The sequence below is a fragment of the Colius striatus genome, chromosome Z, assembly GCF_028858725.1.
Source record: "Colius striatus isolate bColStr4 chromosome Z, bColStr4.1.hap1, whole genome shotgun sequence".
Taxonomy (NCBI): Eukaryota; Metazoa; Chordata; class Aves; order Coliiformes; family Coliidae; genus Colius; species Colius striatus.
This window is the reverse complement of record NC_084790.1, coordinates 11,089,476-11,111,576: the sequence shown is the minus strand read 5'-3', so window position 1 is coordinate 11,111,576 and position 22,101 is coordinate 11,089,476. Positions and strand designations below refer to the sequence as shown.

Here is a 22,101-nt window from a genome sequence, read left to right as displayed (position 1 = left end):
AGCGCAGTTCTGCCCTAACTGCTTGCTGCTACCTGTATCTCCTAACCTTTTTTTCTGAAGCAAATTTGTAAGTAAGTACTGCATAGCCCACTTGCAGCTTTCAGACACTCAGTGAAGCCAAGGACAAAATTGTAAATACTAGTGACAATTCTAAGAAAAGAATCTTTGTCGCATGGCATACTTCAGTATTCTTCCTGCAATACAGTACAACTCAGCAGGATCATCCGGCAGCGCTATCATGCAACACTGGAAACGTAAGTCTATCCTGCAGGCAATACCATTCTACAACACACTTACGAACTTCTATGTCTTCAGTTTGTTGATGGTACATTTTATTACTTTTCTTTTAAAAAATAAACACAAAAAAACATCAATCAAAGACTTTTTCCTTTGTCACAGTAACAAGATGGGCACACAGTTTTGTAACTAGGTTGGTACACTTTAGTGAAGTGACTGTGAATACAATTTAGTGATCTGATTTAGTGAATTAAACAACTCTCATCTGAAAATATAACAACCATATCTTAAATTTTGCCTGCAAGTCCAGCTCTGGTAACACAGAAGTCAAACTGGAAAAAGCCTCACATTTGTAAAGACAGAGGACACCAAATATGCAATCTCAGTGCCATTATACTTACCATTTTCTGTAAATCAACCATACTTATTCTGCCAGCTTCCTTTTTCATCTGATCTACACTTTTCTGGGCTAAATTCAGATAGGCTTGCAAATGATGGCGCATCATAGCCAACCGTAAAGCACACAACAGGATTATAATCCACAACCTCACAGTGTCAAATGTATCTTCTGACATTCTGTGGATGAAGAAAAAGGGTGATGCTATTTTTTCTGAGCATCAGCTACTGCTACAGAGTTATCTGTTTGTAGCATCTGCAAAGAAATCTTCAAGCATATTGTATAAAATGATGAATGCATAATTTACAGTTATGAAGTTCATGTGCAAGTAATGATTGTATTTGCACTCCACTCCCTACTGACCCTTCCTAGTAGCCCTATTAGAGCAGTAGATCCAAATTAGCATTCATTTGTCTGTAAACAAGAACAGCTCCTAAATGCTTAAATACTGAGTAATGAAGACAGGACAGTAAAATACAAGCTTGCTCAGGTAATGACAGGTTTTGAGGCACACAGTTCTAGACAGCAAACATGTACTTCAGTTGCCTTAGATACCCTGTTAGAGCACAATCCACTTTTTAAGATAAACGCAGGAACAAAATGGAAGCACAAAAAAATGTAAATATACAGTATTTTATGTAATGGTTCAGTGGCCACAGAATCACCTTAGAAACCTATCTTAGATCTAAAAAGCTGTGTCAGTCAATCATACCTGTTTCCAGTCAATTTGAATATTACTGTTTTGAATTATCTAGATTATTAGTGACAATGACAATCATCTATGCTACTTACACAATGTTTACTTCAGATAATACTCCCTTTTCATGTTCTAAATATTTTACCTGTAAATTCCATATAGACTCCATCTACACAGAGATCTTAAGACAAATCACTTATGTCAGTTCTCATGCCAATGTATCCCAACTCTTTTCAGTAAAACCATTCCTCTCCTAAATCAGTTAGGATACAAGGTTCTAGAAGGTGGCAGTGAAGTGGCATTCCACCTCTAGGAAGAACAACCTATTACCACCAACGAGATGCCAGAAGATAGCAGCTTTTAGAGAACCAAAACCTTAACAGTCAACACTATGATCAATACTGATTGTTCTTAAATAACAGAAGCTCTTTAGAGCTCAGCTAAAACTTCCACAATACCTTTGACAGCAGATGCTATTAAATTTTAAGCTTTTCATATTTCTATGGCTTTCACAGGGCACTACTTAGATTTACAGTTTTGTTCTAAATACCCCAAAAAGAATTTTTAAAGGAAATCTTACAAAGGGATGCTCTCTTTGCCCAAGGGTGGGTTCATAATGTAGTCCTTAGTGATTGGTTTTACCCATAGTAGAACCATAAATAAAGGTGCCAGGAAGTTTAGATGCAGCAATGTTCTGAAAGGAGAAAAATAAAAAAATTGGGGATATAGATTCAAAAGAAGAAATACAATTTCTAAAATAGTTGGGAGAAAAGTAAATAAGAAAACTACTCTCCTATTTTTTTTTTAGGTATGACTAAAGCAGTAATATTCCACACTGTGAAATCACGTTGGCTGTGGCTTAAAAAAGGTGTTCTTTGAATATCTGAAAACTGGATTTATTCCAAACAGTCTAACCAAAGGAGCTACTTGCACTATACCACACTATAGAAATAGCTAGGTGTTGAAAATTTCCATACGATGGCATAACAGCACTAGTTATTACAGTTTTAAGTCAGAGAGTCAGCATCTCAGATCATTATGGAAATATGTTGTTATGTTACTACTTTTGTTCTTTATTAAAAAAAATTACTCCTATTAATTTCCATTATCTCTCCAGACCAGCAAAAACAGTTCAGAGAGGTCAAGTTTCCCAGTTTAATGAAGATTTTTACTTATGAATCTTGACTAAATGAAACTTGGTATTTACATTCAATTAAACATATACAAAAAAAAAGTCAGCACAGCTATTTCCTTTTAAAATTATTGTGCAAAACTGCAGAGTTAATAAAAGAACAGTACTCTTTTGTAATCTTTCAGTAAAAACCAGTAGAATTTAAAGACAAGGTAGTTTTCTAGAGTTTTTTCCTGAAATTAATATTCTTCATTTCTGAACCCCCTATCTCAACCACATTTCACTACTAAAATGAGACAAAAACAGATGAAGATTTCAATGCTGTAGATCTACTGGTTTTGAAAGAGCAATGCCTCCTCGCTAACCAAATCAGCTTTTCTATACTTCCATCCCCAATCATAGTGCTTCCATACTATAGAAAAAAGTGAGGTAATCACAAGTTATTCTATAGTACACAAGACCTTGCTGATTTCAAACCATCACACTTCCTAAAACCATTAAACCATGTTTCAGAAGATGTCATCACACACACATTTAAATCATTGGTCTCAGATGAAGAAAAAAGCACTGCTAGTTATTCAGTGTTGCTAAGGAAGTAAACAGCATCAAAGGACATTCCAAAGAATTTCAGTGACTTGTGAAGGCATTTTACCTGAGCTTTTACATATTTCAGATATTCAGATACTAACATAACAGACTGGAGTGTGCCAAAAGTGGCAACGACCTCTTTCTGTTTGAGTAGAGGGAGAATGACTGTGTAAGACCCTTGAAACTCTGGAAAATGGATTAAGAGGACTTCAAAATCTATGCAGGGAAGGATATTGCTGTTTAAGTAAAAAATAAAACCACTATCCAAATGAAAACATGAAACTAGATTATTTTTGTTTACCAAAAAAACCCCTTACTTCCTATATATATATATATCTCTCTATACATATCTATCTATGTATATGAACCACATTAACTATTTTGAATGTATTAATGACTGAGAATCTTTTTGGTTTGTTTTGTTTGACAGTGTTCTTGTAAATGAAGTCTTTCACTCTCTAATGGAATGGGGAAGTGTGCTTGTCCTCCCTCAATTTTTTTTCCTTGGTTTTTGATCAGCTTTGGGGGTGGGGAGGTTGGGGGCTGGGCAGGAAGAAGCCAGTTTTTATTGGTTGCCTGCTTTTTTCCAGGAGCAGACCATGTGTTTTCATTGCAGGGGAAGGCATTGTTTTCTGGTACTCAAGATTTTTGTGCCACTGACACCCCCTCATGGTTATTTACTACTCCACTGCCAAAAAACTGTAAACAGTCAATAATAAAACAATGACATCAAGATCAAATACCAATCTGCTGAAAGGAATTAGAACTTATGACACGACAATGATTTTTTATCATTGCATTACCTATTTTAAATTGCTATCTGGTCAAGTTCTAATCAATTTAACACAATTTTTATATTGTTCCTGTTGAATGACAGTATTGATAGACTTCTGAAAATAATTTGCTTACTCTTGAAGAGTTATCTTCAACCACCAATTTCAATGTCCCTAAAACACTAAGCTAGAACAGATTTCTTTTTCATAATCCCATTCTGGTAGATCTTAATTATCCTCTTAGTTCCTAATTAATGGACTTCTGTTTCCGAGATTTTGTATTTCTTCCTAGGATCTCATATCCACAGATCAGGGAAGATGTTGGAAAATTAGAGGAAATTTACAGAAAAGGCACAAGAAATTTTAAAATATTGAGAACCATAAGAATGGGATAACTAAGTACTTAAATTATCTGGAAAGAACAGATTAGGTAGTGACTCAGTCATAGCCTACACATAGAAATTTAACAGCAGATACAAGAAGTCCACAGCTTGCAGCTCTACCTGGAGGAATTCAACTACAGCGAGTACAAGTATAATACAGAATACTTGGTTATAAATTTACCAACACTGAAGGATCCACTTTCAAGACAGTTTAATTGTTAAGATGGGCTTTTTTGGAGGGTGAAAAAAAGGCAGTTTGAACATAAATAATTTTTGCAGCAGAAAATGTAACTTTCTCTTAGGAAAGTGAACCATACTAAATGATCACAATAGCCTATACTGCAGAATCTGTCAAAACCTGCAATTATCATCAACATGCAAGACACTTGGAGTTTCTGCCTCAACTGGAGAATGCTGAAGAGAAATATTTAAAATGAAGAAAACATTTTACTTCCAAATTGAAGGATAACTGAAAGGGAAAATACTCCTTTAAACTGACATTAACATCTGACCCTTATGAAATATACTGGGTCATCTTTTATTTTCCTATCTTATCCTAAATTTATCAAAGGTATGAGACACCCACCTGGAGGTAGGGGTGAAAAACACAGCAGTCTGTGGTTGCAGCTCTACTTAATTTCTGAAAAGGTGTGATAGGGGAAAGGAAGCAGTAAGCAGAAACATTCATGGTGGAGCTCTTGCAGGAGGAAAGAGAAGCTCCTTTAATTGGGACTCTAATCACAAGGCAAAGAAAGTAACAGACTGGCAGAGCACAGGTTGAGCAGAAAGAGGCACGTGGCAAGTCTGCTCAAGGTACAAAAAGCAGGCAGCTAGAAGTCCTAGTCACTACCTTCTTGGTGGAATAGTTTTTTTCTTTTCAGACATTAAAGGTTGAAGACTGAGTAGCATATACCTATGTGCATATATTTTCTCTTACTGTGTTATTTTTTCTGTTGCTAAATTCAGAGCATCCAGATGCATTTGAGCCAGTCGCAAGCCAGGGAATGTCAAAAAAGCACCAATAAGTGAACACAGAACAGCCAGGAACAATTTGAAGGTTAGTTTAGACACAGGACCCCTAAAAGAAAAGAAAGGAAATAAGCATTTTCTTGGGGTGGAAGTTGTGGGGATGGGGTATCAGAAACTACTTTCAAATCAACAGTATCTAAATAATTATTTAAAAGGCAAATGGTGGTGTATCGGTTTACTCTGTTATACCAGCATTATTACAAACCAATCAGGAGTTAAAAAGAAAAAAGAAATCTATTTCTTTCCTAGAAAAACAGAAAACCTCATCTATTGCCTGTAAGATGTTAACTTTGTCAGTAGAGAAGAACAAAAAAAAATAAAAACTTTACATTGTATTTAACAACAAATCATATAACAGAAATAGCTAACAGGATGACTTTAATGATTAATTTTGAGGAACAGATGCATACTAAGTTTAACTGGTCAAAGACAAAATAGATACTTAAGTTACACTGCTTATATGGTACTTCTGTTCATTAAAAAGCTCTATCAAACTATACTGCAGTTTTCCCCCAGATTTATCTAACACATACATGTGGCGAATTACATGTCTCTTCCAAGTCATCAATAGAGTTTGTTCTAACGAATTATAGAGTACATAAAAAATACAGAAAAAATACCAAGAAAAAAATTATGGAATGAACAAACACTGCATTACACAAAAAGCCAATTAGTATGTAACTAACACAGATTAAAGAGGATCAAAACCAAATCTAGTGATCCACATAGATTTCATATTTTTTCTTAAATGACACAATATAAACCACTAAAGGACACCATCATTGATTCAACTGCTGCTGTAAACAGCCAAAGCACTGCAAAAGTTAAAAAATAAACAACAGGAAAAGAAGTTAGTAAACTCGCAATAGCTCAGGAAAAGCAATGTGAAGAAAGGATAAGAAACACATGGGATTCACTCAGTTAAGGGTTTCCCATGAGTTCATTCAGCTATGACAAACCTGAGGAAGCTTCTGCTCCTCAAAAACAAAGCCATTCTGTAGCTTCTACACACTTGAAAACTTCCAAGCAAGAAATTCAAAGTTACTCTCTGACAGTGATGCCATACCCCATAAATGCATTTTAGAGCATGGAAAGAAACGTAAAAGAAATCCAGTTTGCAATATAGAAAGGCTGTCTATGACACCAGTTGTGTATTTGTAACATGACAAGCTACTGCACTTTCCTCTAAGTTTATATGGATGCCCTGTAAGCAAGTAGATGCTTTTGCATAACAGGAAAACACTATTACAATCTGAAAATGGGACTGACCACCAAAATTTACTCCCAATACCAACTTAATCACAAACTTCACCTGTAGCTTTTGCACACTCATATACTCTTACAAGCCACAGGAATGGCAGAAAATACCTATCACAGATTTTAAGCAATCCCTGCAAAGCTGAAGGGATTCACCATGAAAAAATATGTTTATAGCTTGGAACTGTGTTTTATGAGCTACAACCAAAATGTCAGGATAGAAACACAAATGCAACTTAAGTTATTTGCAAGTACTGATAAGTTACTTTCATTAACCCATCTCTTCATTTATCATCTGCATTATAAGCATGTGTAAGAAAAAAGCATACAAGACAAATGGTTGCTAAGAAAATAGAAATAGTTTGGTTATAAATGTACACATCAAAAAAGACAACTGTACTTCCAGAAACTTACTGGGATTCCAAACCTTGCTTTTCAAGGAACTGCATAGCACTTTCTGAGAAATTCGAAAATCCTGTAGAGACACATATATTACATGTATTTTATTACACTGCAAGTGTAGAATCCCTGCTTTGAAATAAAATGAATCAACAGGTAATCTTTTAAACAAAAGATAGCTCTTTCATGTGTTAATAATTAGTAGGCCATAATGTAATAAAATTTCACTATTAACATCTCTGATAGTTACACACTTTACTATCAAAAGCAAAAGGGTTTAAACGTAAAACTGGAGGGCAATTATAATTAACAAAACAAACACTCTAGGCAAGGATCACACTGTTTTTATAAAAGCATGAAAAATACAAAGGACATCCTTCAGAATCTGTATTCCAAAGCAAAATTTCTTATAAGTGGATAACATATAAAGGTCTTTTCAACACAGATATTCTCAAAAACACCTGAAAGACTGGAAATAAATGTTTCATGTCATGCAATCACTAGAGCTGTTTGTTACCAACATTACAGAAAGCAGTTACCTGATTCCAGTCCAAACTCTAGATAGTTTTCTGTCACAATGAGAATTGCCATTGCTTTCACAAAGAAGAAAAAACCAAAGGTGACACAGACTGATCTTTCACCTCCATCCTCTACTTTGAAATAATGGGTAGTCAACGAAAACAGTACCTTACTACACAAGGAAAAGGTCAAGGAAAATTAAGTTTGTCATATAACTATATTTAAGAAATATAAAGCTGTACTTTGGTCACCTACACAAGGGCTCTTCTACGATGTGCAGTTTTTTTTTTAAAGTAGTAATATGTGTTCAGCCAATTTCAGGTTAAAATTAGAGAATTTGTAAAGCATAATAATGGGTATCCCAGCATACACAACTCTGCAGTACAGTTTTGACTTAATCTTACTATTAGTCAACTGCAGATATATTCACTACCAACTCAGGAAAACTGAGAACTACAGTTTAAATGTAAATGATTACCATAAGTTACATCAAGTAAAAAAAAGAACACAATTGTATCTTCAATGCAAAACATCAAACTAAACGAAAAATACTTCATCAAACCATATAATAAGATGTACTATATCTTAATTGCAAAATCAAAAATATTCCTTTGGAGTGTAACAACTGTGAAGGCAGGGAAGTGAACAAATACATTTTTAACAACAGAGGAGCTATGTATCTCCTTCCTGGATGCACAACCCTAAGGTGCACATACAAACAGCAAGAACAGGATGCTCCAAAAAGCATTTCTATCAATAATGGGATAAAATTTCTGAAGTATGAGAATTTCAGCTCCCAAGGGGTGTAGATCTGCCTTACAAGAACCTGTGACAAATGGCATGGGATTATTGCTTACACTATTGTGTGACTGCTTACTGAAGAGAATAAACCTGAAAGATGAAACTTGTATTGCTCTACTTTCATATGCATGTGTTTGAGATTTCTCAGCTATTAAAGATCATTAACAACAGCTCATTTTGTATTACCTTAGAAAGAAAAATCTATCCCATAGTCATCTGGGAAAAAAAAATAAAAACAACCTTAAAAATGTATATAGTGTGGTACGACATGTTAAATACTTTCACACCACCTCAGTGCCACAAATATGAATATTTAAGATACCGCCTGCTCTGTTCTGAAGCTGTTTTTCAACTGTTCATTGAGTATTCCCTTTCTTAACACATTTCTAAACATAATTAGCTCCAAAGTTAAACATATTAGTGTAAATTTTTGATTGCATTATATTGTCAATTCATGTATGAGCTGCAGCCCATTATAATTTTTTTTTTTTTCCAAATGGCAGGCAAACATACAATAGTTTGGGTTGGAAGTGACTTTAAAGACCATCTAGTCCAATCCTCTGCCATGGGCAGGAGTGCACCTTCCACTAGATCAGGGTGCTCCAAGTCCCATCCAACTTGGCCTTGAACACTTCCTGGGGTGAGGCAACCATCACCTCTCTGGGAATACTGTGCCAGTACCTCACCATCTTTACAAGGAAGAACTTCTTCCTAATACCTCACCTACTAAATCTACCTTCTTTCAGCATGAAGTCACTACTCCTTGTGTTATCACTACATGCCCTCATAAAAATATCCAGTCCATATTTAAATAAAGTACTTGGAGATCACAGAATCACAGAAACTTAAGGGTTGGAAGGTACTTAAAAAATCATCTAGTCCAACCCCCGTGCCAGAGCAGGAACACCTACAGTAGGTCGCACAAGAACTTGTCCAAGTGGGTCTTGAATATCTCCAGAAAAGGAGATTCAACAACCCACCTGGGCAGCTTGTTCCAGTGCTCCATCACCCTCACAGTGAAGAAACTCTTCCTTGTATTTCTTTGGAACCTCTTGTGTTCCAGTTTATACTCATTGCCACTTGTCCTATCATTGGCCATCATTGACCACCACTTTCTTTAAAAAAATAAAAAGGAGATAGAAGTGTAAACTGTGCTCTTTTTTCCACTATACAGTAACATTCATATTTGCACATTTTTAAAATACTGGTACTATTTTAAGATGCAGATTACATGAAAACGTGTTTTAAAGTATCTATTTAGTAAAACATTCGAACAGTCATCAGTCAATCTCTCAAGAAACTGTATGATTATACAATATCACACTTCATTAGACAGCACGTATTTAACATACACATTGCTGTATTTCATGGAAATGCAGAGATGTGCTAATATGACCACAATAAAGAGGCCTAAAGCACAGTATCTAATCACAGAATCATGGAATGGTAGGTGTTGGAAGGGACATCTAATCAAGTCCAACTTTCCTGCTAAAGCAAGTTCACCACAATCAGGTCTCTAAGTTCATAGTACTCAAAATCCCTTCAAACCTCACAGACAGAATTGATATCTGTAAAGGAAGACCTACCTCACTCTAAAAAGTGGTACGTAACAGGTCATATGGGCTCTGTTCTGGAAAACTCTGTTTATCTAACAATACATTGCTAAACCAAGGGTTTTTTTACACCTAGCGACATCAGTCTCAAATTGAAAACCTCAGTCTCAAATTGAAAACCCATTAATTTCAAATCCTAAAGTTATATAAAGTACTTCATAACAGTCTGCAACCAATAGTCCTAACTTATGAACAGATTTATAACCCCTTAGATACTTCATGTTTTCACTGTGGATTTCTAAAGGATGTGGGAAATGCAACAGGGAAAAAGTAAGTATATTAACAGTAAACTTCAATTATAGTGCAGATTCAACACTCATAAATAAATCAATAATTATGAAAACTATATGTGACTGAAATCCTCTGTTAGTTGATTAACCACCACTGCTGGATACAGAAAAATCAAAGCATTAAGGCTCACTTCTAAACTTCCTTTTTCGCTGCTTGACCTATGATGCTTCAGGATCTACTGAAGAAATTATTTGGGAGTATACAGAGCTAAGGTAATAGATTCTCCATCATCTCATCCCATATATCACAAAAGGTGATATGTCTGTAGAATTTATTGTATACACTTGTATTTAAAAATATTTTCTCTTTTTAATTGTTGCAATCATGAAATTTTTTAATTATATAGTTCACTGGTATTTATGCACATAGTTGAAGGGAAAAAAATCTAGGTATAACTAACTGTTCATAGCTTGTTAAGTAAAATATAGCTTTTGGCATATCAACTTTTGCTTTCAATACTACTCTATCTGATTTTATTTCCCTTTCAGACACATAGAAAAGCTACTGAGAAGATACAGCTTATGAGCTTCTAACATGCAGGGAAGACTAGATGTGTTTCAAATCTCCTACAGGTCCAAATGTGCAATTACATCAAGTTCAACTCATACAAAAATGGCAAGCAAGAAAGAAAAAAAATGTTTAAACCTCATTCTAATAGCTACTTGCACATTTGCACTACTGAGACAGAAAACTTATAGTTCCCAGCAACTTAATGTTTTTTTATTTCTGCATTTGGTTTTGCCTCGAATTTATGAAAGTAAATGAAAGCAGCAATTAGCATTATACTCAAATGCCACTGTAAGAAAGAATTACTGCAGTGAATTTTCCTACAATACATAATTCACAACTCTGTTTCACCTGGAGTTGCAATGACTGTAGCATTACTTAAAGTTGTCTGCATCTGAAGATGAAACAAATCTGGCTCTGGCACAAATAAATTTAAGAGTGCATCAACAGTGCTTTAGTCGTCTAAGTTTGTTTCTCCATTACTTCTATTAACCTCCTCCATGGCATAATTACCTAAGTGGCCTGTTAGGGTTGGAAGGGACCTTCAGAGATCATCTAGTCCAACCCCTCTGCAGAAGCAGGTCCACCTAGATGAGGTCATACAGGAACATGTCCAGGCGGGTCTTAAAGACCTCCACAACCCCTCTGGGCAGCCTGTGCCAGGGCTCCCTCACCCTCACAGTGAAATAGTTTTTTCTTATATTTAAATGGAACTTTTTGTGCTCCAGCTTCATCCCATTACCCCTTGTCTTGTTGCTAGATACAATAGAAAAAAGTGATGTCCCAACCTCCTGACACCCATCATTTAGATATTTGTAAATATTAATGAGGTACCCCCTCAATCTCCTCCAGACTAAACAGCCCCAGTTCCTGCAGCCTTTCCTCATATGAAAGATGTTCCAGTCCCCTGATCATCTTGGTGGCCCTGTGCTGGACTCTCTCCAGAAGTTCTGTCCCTCTTAAGAGCCCAGAACTGGACACAGTACTCCAGATGAGGCCTCACCAGGCCAGAGTAGAGGACTTTAACTTTTTACAGCCAGGCTGTATATTGTAACTTCACGTGCTCTATTGCTTACAGATCTATTCTTTGCACTTGCTTTCTTTTGCAGACAGTCACTATCAGCAGCAATCCATAAGAACCTGTATATCTGTTGCATGAATAAAACTGCACTGCTTAAGTAGCCAGTCGTCACAGTTTCTCACTGAATGCGACCAAACCCTGGAGTGTGGCCATGGTAGTTCATGAGCACAACTGGACAGAAGATGCAGCCCACTGTCAGTGAATCCAGAGTCACGATAGTTCACAGGATGTGAACTTGCTTGGACTGGTCGTGGCAAACTGGGCATCACTCAGAATTTAAACCTAGCCACACCTAACCTCCCACCTTGGTGAGGGAGTTTATTTTCTGCCAAATCTCACTGTCCCCTTTTAATGTGACACTCCCTCATCCTCAAAATAAGAGTCAAATCTGTTTGCCTTAATTTCTGATTTCTTAAGCAGTAGTAGCCTCTCTCTCTCCTTTCTGTCAAGATTAAACTACACCTCCTGACTTCACCCAAACAAATGAAACAAAGGCTGTGCATTAATAGCTGTATGTTAGCTATGATATAGTTATAATATCATCATAAGGTGTACAAGAGGCAAACATCAACTTTCCTGTCACTACACAGTAAACTAGAAAAAATATCTTTTGGACTGTGGATCTGTCCACTGGCAAGTCAAAGGAGAAACGCTAGGTCTGCAAGCAAGCTACTGACAGTAGATTTTTTTTCCATAATGTGAATTGACTCCTTCTACTAAGTCAGACACTGCAAGGAAAATTCTGGATATAATTTATACCTCAGGCTACTTAGAAAAGAATCCCTGTCCCTATCATAAAGGCAGCACACATTTTAACAATTATTTAGTACAGACAAGTATATTAAGAACTATTACCCAAATGTAATGAAATGTTAAGAGTTCAAAGGTTTTACATAACACCACCAGTTATTGCTAACCAAAACAGAGAAAAAAAGGAAAAAACCCAACAAATGCATACAAACCTCACAACGCACTAAGAATCTCTATTGAAGAACAGATATTTATACAGAGGAATCGATTCTGAATATTCTAATGTTGTATCAATCCTAACTTCTCACTTATTCTGGAAGACAACTGTTAAAAGTGTAACGAAGCTGCAGAAATTCAAACTCATCTTTCCATAACTTGCACTCTTGAACTGATTCAATTTAATCAATTTTACAGCTTTATCACCTATCACATCTTTAAAAGGTAATTTTCCTCCCAAAAGTGTATGTCTGGATTGGTATGCTGAAAGAGTTAACTACCATGCAAACATTCATGCCTGATATTGCTTTCTCCAGTAAAAACAAAGTCTTTTTATGGTTTGGTATCGCCTGTTTCATAAATACTCTGCTTCTGTCTCCCTCAGTTTCACGGGGAGTTCAGCTTTTCACAGAACTTTAAAAACACACCACCTTGACTCCTACAACTTTCTTACTTTGTGTTAACTTTGTAATGAATGCCTGGAATGTATTTTTTAAAGTGCATGTAACTTTGCAATAAATTACTATACACATAATTGTTCTGGGATTTTTTAGCAAGTATCAGACTACATATTAAAAACAAAACTCGTGCAGTAAATTGCACACTTTTTCAAACACTGTAAATACTTTCTGTACGAAAATCGAATTCTGACCTCCAAATTGGACAAATCTAATTAGTTTAGAACCACTGTATACTGCACATGAGCACTAACTGTATGTCCACATACACATATTTTCTCCATAAATGCTTTGGTATTAATGTTAACAAACTATTGACATCAGGATGTACAAAGAGCATGTACTGCATATACACTACCCAAGAACAGCACTGGCTTACATGATCTTTTTCTTAATTACTGAATATTTGTGTATCCTGACAATCAATAATACAGAGTTTTATATGAATTGCAGAATGATGTAAACTATTTGGAACAGACAGAGTGATTTAAGAAAACAAAAAAGGATACACTGCAAAAGCCAACACAAGCAGACACCACACCACGCTGATATTCATTTCTTGCGAGGGCTTCACAATACTGTAATAGGCTTCTGTTACCACATACACAACCGTAGCTGCAACAGTGAAATCCACCAACCACTGATACTCTGGAAAATAATGCAGTGCTGGAAAAGACAAGTTTGCAAATGTTAAAAGTGTGATATTTTCAGGTAGTTACTGACATAACAATACTGAGTAACAATTAAAAAATGTTTTTAATTAACTGAGGCCTAGGTAGACCCAGATCATATAAGAGCAACAATAGCAAAAAAACCACACCTTTGTTCTACTCAAACACCTGAACTTCTCTTCATTTAGGGTATTTGATACTTTAATTACAACTCAAATGTATAAGGCTACAAGATTTATTTTATCATCTCAACTTTTATACATTAATATCCTAATTTATTTTTTTAAAAAGCTTAATTTAGCTCTCAACATCACATCAGGAAATGGTTCTTCAGTTGAGTCTAGCAGCAATTCCCAGTTAACTTTTTTTGACTTTTAAAGATTAAATGCTTATTGGCAATCATTTAAATACTAAATATAATAATTTCCTCTTTTTCTCTAAAAAAAATAACAAAACAAAACAACTAAGATGCTGATGATGTGTTCTTCCAGATTTTGTCAGCATGTCCTGGATGGGTGCCATGGTTTGACATGAACCTGTTTCTGGTAACGGGGAAAGGGCGGTAAAGATGGTTCCTGTAAGAAGTCACTCAAAACTCTCCCCAGCTCTGAGCCAGACTCACTTCTGGGGCTGAGCTAATTAGATGGCCTCACAACCACTTTTTAAGAAGAAGCTGTAAGAGGAAGGCTCTTACTGTTCCTTCTTCTGCCCTTTCTTCTTTTCTGGCTGGTGGTGGTGCAAGGTGTTGGAAGAGAGAGAGAAGCAACCATGAGGACTCCAAGGTCAGTGAGGGAAGAGGGGAGGAGGTATGCTGGAGCAGAGACTCCCCTGCATTCTCTGGAGAGGACTGGTGAAGAAGTGATTTGTTTGCACTTCATTAAAGACCCTGCATCAAGGGCAGTGACTCACTTCACTAAAGACCCTGTGCCAGTGGCAGTGACTGTGGCCAGAGGAGGCCATGTCCTGTGTGAGGGACCCCATATTCACAGAAGCTGTAACTGTGGAGAAGAACCAATGCAAAGAAGTTCATTAAAATTATGCCCACAAGAGGCCATGTCCTGAGGGAGACACCCTGTATCTGCACAAACTGCAACTGTGGAGAAGAACCCACACCAGAGATGTTCATTAAGGACTGTGTCCCATGTGAGGGATCCTGTATTGGCAGAAGCCACAGCTGCTGGGAAGAACCCACACCAGAGGAGCTAATTAAGGACTGTGTCCCAGGGGAGGGACCCCATATCGGAGCAGGGGAAGAAAGCCAGGAGTCATCCTCATCTGAGAAGAGAGAAGCGGCAGAGCCTATTTGTGAGAGACTGACCACAGCCCCCATTCCCTGCTCACCCTGAGCCATTGTGGCGGGAGGAGGTAGAAATATTGGGAGCAGTGAGCTGGGCCCGGGAAGAAAAGAGGGATGAGGGAGGGAGATCTTAAAGTACTGGTTGTATTTTTCCACAACCATCCTACTCTCTTTTTTGCTCTTTGTTCTGTTCTGTTTCTTGTAGGCAGCAGAATAAACTTTTTGTACTTTCTAAGTAGTGTAGCGGAGTCTGTTTTGCCTGGATCTGTAATTGGCAGTGAGCCCTCCCTGCCCTTGTCTCAATCCACAACATGCTTGATTATCTTTTTTCCTTCCACTTTGCTGGGACCTCTGCCATCCTAACGAGAGTAGGGGTGGATGGGGGATACCGAGCAAGAGATTGTTGTGGTGCTTCATTGCTGGCTGGCCAATATCATGACAATGGGAGATATCTCTCTGTAAATGCCACTGTAAAAATTTGGTTGATCATACTGTGTTGCATCCAGGCTGGGTGTCTTACAAAGACCAAGCTCTCACAAGTGTAAGTTTCAACTACAGCACATTTTCTATTTAAGATCAGCAGAAAGTGTATGTTTCAACATCTGCCAACTGTCATTTTCTTGTACAAAGTTATGATCTCTATTTCAAATAGTCTATGATGATCCCTTCACCACTGTCTTATATTGCTATGGATGCCTGATACAATAGATGTGCTTTATGCTGGATTTCACTTACTCATAATTTTTCTTAACACTCAGGTGTCATCCATGGAACAGCAAAAGAGACTTAGCCCTAATTCTGTAAAGAATTAGTTTAAAGAACTCTAAAGCCTACTTATTTAACTTTACTATCAATTTTACTTCATTCATTGTGTACAAAAAAAGATACTCCAGCGTTCATTGCAAATAAACACGTGATAGAAAGACTCAGGATATATATTAAATACTGTGTTATTGTATGCTTTTGTTTATTCTTACCAATAGTGTCTCTTTCAGTCACAGACTTTGTTTCCAGGTGAAGATCAATGTCTTTTGGAATGGTCAGGGGTTTGTTCTCAATATTACCATTATATTTCCTGTAAAAATAAGTAAAAATATAATACATACATAAATACAACAAAATAAACTTTCAACGTGATGGCATTTCAAATTTAAGGAAAGCAGAAACCACTTTTTTCCAAATGCAAACATTTTAATCTGGTTAGCTAAAAGCATTAATTCAAGTTAAAATCTTGAGAACCAATGAGGCATGTTTATTACTAGCTTTATTTTGCAATATTCTGACAGAGTACCATGATGGGTTTAAATGTCTTCTGTATGCTGCATCCTGTGCATATAATTAAGGGCAAGATCCAGTGCCCAGTATTTACTTCAGTGCATCAATTTTCTCTGTTCACGGAGTTACAGTGTGGTCGGGAAAGCTCCAATATTCTCAAAAGCTTAGTGATATGAGATATGATATGATATGATATGATATGATATGATATGATATGATATGATATGATATGATATGATATGACATGATCTTCTCTGCGGGGAGGGACGTGGGAGTTCTGGTGGACAACCAACTGAACATGAGCCAGTAATGTGCCTTCATAGCCAAGAAGGTCAAAGGCATTTTGGGATGCATCAAGAAGAGTGTAGTCAGCAGGTCAAGGGAGGTCCTCCTCCCTCTCTACTCTGCCCTGGTGAGTACTGTGTCCAGTTCTGGGCTCTTCAGCTCAAGAGACATAAGGAACTTATGGAGTGAGTCCAGTGCAAGGCCATTAAGATGATGAGTTGACTGGAACATGTCTCCCATGTCAAAAGGCCCTGGGATCTGGGGCTGTTCAGCCTCAAGAAGAGAAAACTAACAGCGAATCTTTTTAACATTTTACAAGTATTTAAAAGGTGCATGTCAAGAAGATGGGGCAGCACTTTTTTCTGCTATCTCTGGTGTCAGGACTAGGGATAATGGACATAAGCTAGAACACAAAAAGTTCTACTTAAACTCAAGCAAAAACTTCTTTACTGTAAGAGTGGCAGAACACTGGTACAGGCTGTCCAGAGAGGTTGTGGAGTTCCTCTCTGGAGGTTTTTAAAACCCATCTGAACACTCTCCTGTGTGACCTGATCTATGTTGATGTACTTTAGCAGAGGAGTTGGACTAGGTGATCGCTAGAGGTCCCTTCCAACCCCTACCATTCTGCAATTCTATGAATGTAGCCACAGAGCACAAGATATTCACCTTGCCTTACAGATAACCTGAAGGAAATCAAAGCTAAAAAGATTTTTTTTCATTGTTGTCTACATCAGGATGCTGAAGGATGGGAGCGTTGAAGTCTTTGGGTTGAAAATAAGTAAAAAAACAGACAGACTTGGCAGCGTTAACTCACTGGAAAGAACAAGAAGTAATTTATCTCAGAATATAGTTGATAAGTTACACAATAGAAAACCTATTTCCAAAAAAACGTTAGGCCTTTTTGCCACAACACGGTGCTTAGCAAGTACATCACACAAGCTGTACTAACCTAGAGCCATCAAAGACCTATCCTACTAGTCATCAAGTAAAGACAGTTTTTAAGATAGTTTTCTAAGCTACAAGGGTATTAATAGAAATACTATAGACTTGTTTCAATTAATACTTTGCTTATGTAAGTATGAAAAAAAGCGCGTACTGTAGTATTACTATCAATCCTAGAGATTCAGCACATCTTGAGAATAATTAATCGTGCTTTCTTGGGAGAGACAGATAGGACTAAAAATATTGTGATATAGCCGGGGTTAAACTCTAACAATAAAGCAGATAAGAAAATGGTTTTTTTCAGGCTAAAAAAAACAACCAACCAAAAAAACTCCAAAATGACTAGAAGGAAACAGTAAACTGTCACAATTTAGAACAGTATCTCTGAAATTAGGAGAGGAAAGGGGGCTTTTCCATAAAAAGACAAGTTATTGGGACATAGGCATTAAAAAGTAATTTAATCAACCAGTCATGAACTTATTTTTAAGGAATTCTGTCCTCTCAGCTGATCTGGGAGATAACACAAGGAGAAAGCTTTAATTAATAACATCTTCAGGTTATATTAATTCTTAGTATCATCTAAAGTACAAGAAACTTAAAGGACAAACTTAAAACTGATAAGAATCTAAAGCATTACTCCAAAAATTCAGATATTCAAGTCTAAACAAGAAGTCTCAAATACTGTCCCATTACCTGAGTAAACTGCAAGCTTCTATGTGCTCCCTTGCTTCCAGTTGTGCTCTGATGTTCTCCTACTGCATACACCCAAGAGTACCATCACTTTGAGTGAGATGAGCATTTTGATAACATAAACCATTTCAGCTTGACAAAATTTGGTGTTCCTAAACTTTAATTATCTCTGGAGACCCATAATCCAAAAGATAGTCAGAGCATACCCAGATCATTGAAAACTTTAATTCAAAGTAATTAATAGTATCTATGGGACTTTTCACTAGTCTAACAATTTAATATAACATAAACAGTTCTGAAAATCTGTTGAATATTCACGTGCCTTTATAGCCTATAGCATAATACACTGAAGTGTAATACACATGGAATAAAATGGACTACAAGTACACACTATAGCTGGTTCTCTACCTCATTTTCAAGTAAGTTCCTTGGATCTCCTGTCCCCATTTGTCTTTTAATTAGTTCAAGTGGACTAGTAATTTAAGTAAGGAACAGGTACTACATCCTGCAACACTATAGGCTTCACAAAGTAAATCCTTTATCTTAAAAACACATGGGGAAAATAAAGTAGATGTGTCCTCTCCTCATTTCTCCTACACTATGTTTCACATCTCCTGGGCTCAAAGGAGGACTGGATTACATTCTGTGCAACCTAAAATGGTACATCCAAACCAGGTCAAGAGGAACAATTTCTACTCTAAACTATGGTTCTCCTTTAAAAACTGCTGCATCTTTAGAGGACACAGAGTTATATTTATTAACTAAAAACTAGGTGTGTTATTCATTCTGTTGTTACAACAGCAAAGCAAAGAGAGCATCACTTAAGCCTCCACATTACCATCCCGGTTTCTCTGTGACTAACATTTACCCAAGTACAAAGCACTACCTACAACTACTACAGTTGTATTGCCTTGGTTATATGTTAATAGAGTTAGATAATTATACCAATTTTATAATACCTCACACCAAAAAAATTTGACTGTGCAGATTTGATGAAAACATAAGTATCACACTTGAACCATTAGATACAGAAGTTCAGTAACTGAAAAACGATTTTATATATAGTTGACTTATGATACTCGTTTCCACTAAATTTCGCAGTACATCTTCTGAAGATTATAAAATATAACGTATCAGAACACACTGACATGTCATGCTTCCATCCAGCTGACAGCATATAATTGCTCTGGTGAAAGTGAGAACACACATGTTTTGGATGGCAAAAGACTGGCAAGGCTGAGGAAAGACAATAAAGACCAATGTACAATTATTATTTGGCAATGAGATTGTGGGTTTCTGCTTAACGCTCCTATGGGTGGACTTGTGTAATTAAAGTTATTTTACATATGAGTAAGTATCACTGGTTAAATGGACAGTGATAAATTGTAATGCTATTCGCATTTTGCCTCAACTTGTTACAGAGCTGTTAGACAAAATGAGTTTCTGAATGTGAAAGAATATTGCAAAAAACATGTAAAATTAAAGTTATTAAATATTTAAGAAATAATTCTTTACCAAGGTGTGGCAAATAAATTTGCTAACCATATAGCTGAAGAATAATGAAAGAAAAAAAAAAAATCACATTACAATGAACAGATTCTATGTGCGTAGGTTGTGGATTACCACAAGTGTCAAGAATTATAAGAGAGTTATATTGCAATGAACAAAAAAGGACTGAAGGAAACCTCCTATTTGACCAAAAAGTCAGAGGGCTTGGTTGGTTTGTTTTAAACAAAGCCATTTGAGAAATCTTGCATCTACATAGCCAGCTCCACCACCTCAAGATGTATTGGTTTTCACCACAGCTGTACTTCTGATAAGGCTGTTCCACAACTTCATGCCTGAACATTAGAAATCTGTTTCTATCTTAAGCTGACAGACAGCTAAATCACCCCTCTCGGTTATCTTTTTGCCAAGCTCTTTTAGTCTTTTCTTGTAAGACAGACTTTCTGTTTCCTGGATGGTCCTAGAAGCCCTCTGTTCACATGTTCAAGTACAAATTCATTTTTCTTGAACATGAGTGATCGGAACTGTTTACAGTAATCCAGATGAAGCTTTACACTGGTGTCTTTTGCAAGAAGATTAGTACTTCCTGATCTCTTCTACTAGAAATACCTCACCTAATATATTCCAGGAGCACAGTTACCTTTTTCACAGTTGTGTAAGAGTAGCAGCTCATGGTCATCTTATGTTGAACTGATAAACTCAAACCTTTCTTCTCATGAAGCTGAAGAGCTTCAACCTTACAGAAGATTTGCTCTCCCCAGTTTTCATCTAAATGAACATATTCAATAAAAATCTCCTTGCACCTAAATTAGTAATTTCACAGATAATTTTATCCATTTCAGTAGAGAGCTGCAACAATTAATGCAAGCAAGGCAGTCACATGCAACTAACAATTTTTAACTCACACAAAGACAACAGTTGGGTGGCAAAGTTATTACACGGATCATGTGGGGAAAAAAATAAAAAGAGGAAAAGAGAAAGAAAAAAAAAAGTTTAACACAAATATTTACCTATCTTTTTTGCTCTTTCCTTTTTGTTTCCCTGCGAGGATCCGTAGTTCTTCTTCAGAAGGATGCTGATACCACCGTAAACTAAAGAAAATGTTCAAGTAAAACAATATCCACATTAGGAATGTAAAGTGGGGTTTAAAAAAAATTGTATCAAACATTACCTATATGTATATTAAGACACTGGTAATTTGAAATTCTGCCTGAACTGAACAACCACAGTTAAACTTCAGTGGTCTTCAGCATGTGACATGTTTATTCATAATAAGAAAACTTTTCTACATTGTCATCAAGTGAAAGTTCTTCACTTCTCAAAACATCAAATTTTCAAGTTATTGTCACATACCACAAACAAGGTTGAATTGATATTTGGATGTCACTGTGATGAGGCCAAGGTGCCCCAGTATTAAAAGACTTGTGAAATGTAAGTGGAAGTACTTTTCTGGAGTAGAAGGCCACTACTTGGTGATATGGGTTAGTAAGGAAAGAGTTGGATAATGAATCTGCAAGCATTGGTACTTCTCACGCTAAGACCTCATCAAGTAGGACCATTCAAATCTATATTGTCAAAACAGGGATTGTGTTACAGCCAATTTCAGAAAGACAGTAAGGAAAATATGGAACAGGAAATTCAACCAACCACAAGCCACTTGATAACACTTGACTTCCAGCTTTGTTCCGAAAAGATTTCCTGTCCCCAAGTGGAAGTCTGGTACAGCCATCTTTATATTTGCTGAATAAGGCCTTTTGTGCAAATAGAAAAGATTTTGTCACTCTTCGTGGAACGGTCTACACAGCGACTTCTAAGAGAGGTCCACTGCTACAAGACTCACGCTAAATGCAGACAGTCCTAAATGTAAGACCACAGAACAACCAATATTATATATTACCTATAAGTATAATGATATATAACAGTATATACATCATCTTCCTTATGATGGCATGGTCACTTCTTGTATGCACATAGAAGCATAGAATGCTAGGGGTTGGAAGGGACTATGAGAGATCATTTAGTTCAGCCCCTCTGCTGAATCAGATCCACCTAGATCAGGTTGCACAGGAACATGTCCAGGTGGGTTCTGAAGACCTCCAGAGAAGGAGACTCCACAAGTCCCCTGGGCAGCCTGTTCACATATGCTGCAAGAAACACTGGACAAAGAAAGAACATTTACAATTTTGATGAAATGTATGTAACACTGAACATGGTGACAAAGCTCCTTTGTCCTTGACACCACACTAAACTAGCCTGTACAAATAATGTTTAGTAGAAGTGGGAATGAAGAAAATGGTGAAACAAAAA

The 22,101-nt window shown here is 36.6% G+C and overlaps 1 protein-coding gene across 3 annotated transcripts in view; it reads right to left on the bottom strand.

The window, feature by feature from the left end:
• The window catches only part of TMEM161B (transmembrane protein 161B), a 51,592-nt gene that overhangs the window by 10,753 nt on the left and 18,738 nt on the right, over window positions 1-22,101 (bottom strand). For 2 of the 3 annotated variants that reach the window (XM_062018545.1, XM_062018544.1), the window contains 8 exons: window positions 20,805-20,885; window positions 16,074-16,171; window positions 13,638-13,794; window positions 7,432-7,583; window positions 6,908-6,968; window positions 5,145-5,285; window positions 1,912-2,025; window positions 639-813 (listed from right to left, as the gene is read on the bottom strand). In XM_062018545.1, coding sequence (XP_061874529.1) covers window positions 639-813; window positions 1,912-2,025; window positions 5,145-5,285; window positions 6,908-6,968; window positions 7,432-7,583; window positions 13,638-13,794; window positions 16,074-16,171; window positions 20,805-20,885 — 979 coding nt within the window. The remainder of the gene's footprint in view (window positions 1-638; window positions 814-1,911; window positions 2,026-5,144; window positions 5,286-6,907; window positions 6,969-7,431; window positions 7,584-13,637; window positions 13,795-16,073; window positions 16,172-20,804; window positions 20,886-22,101) is intronic. The other variant, XM_062018547.1, reaches the window with a different exon arrangement.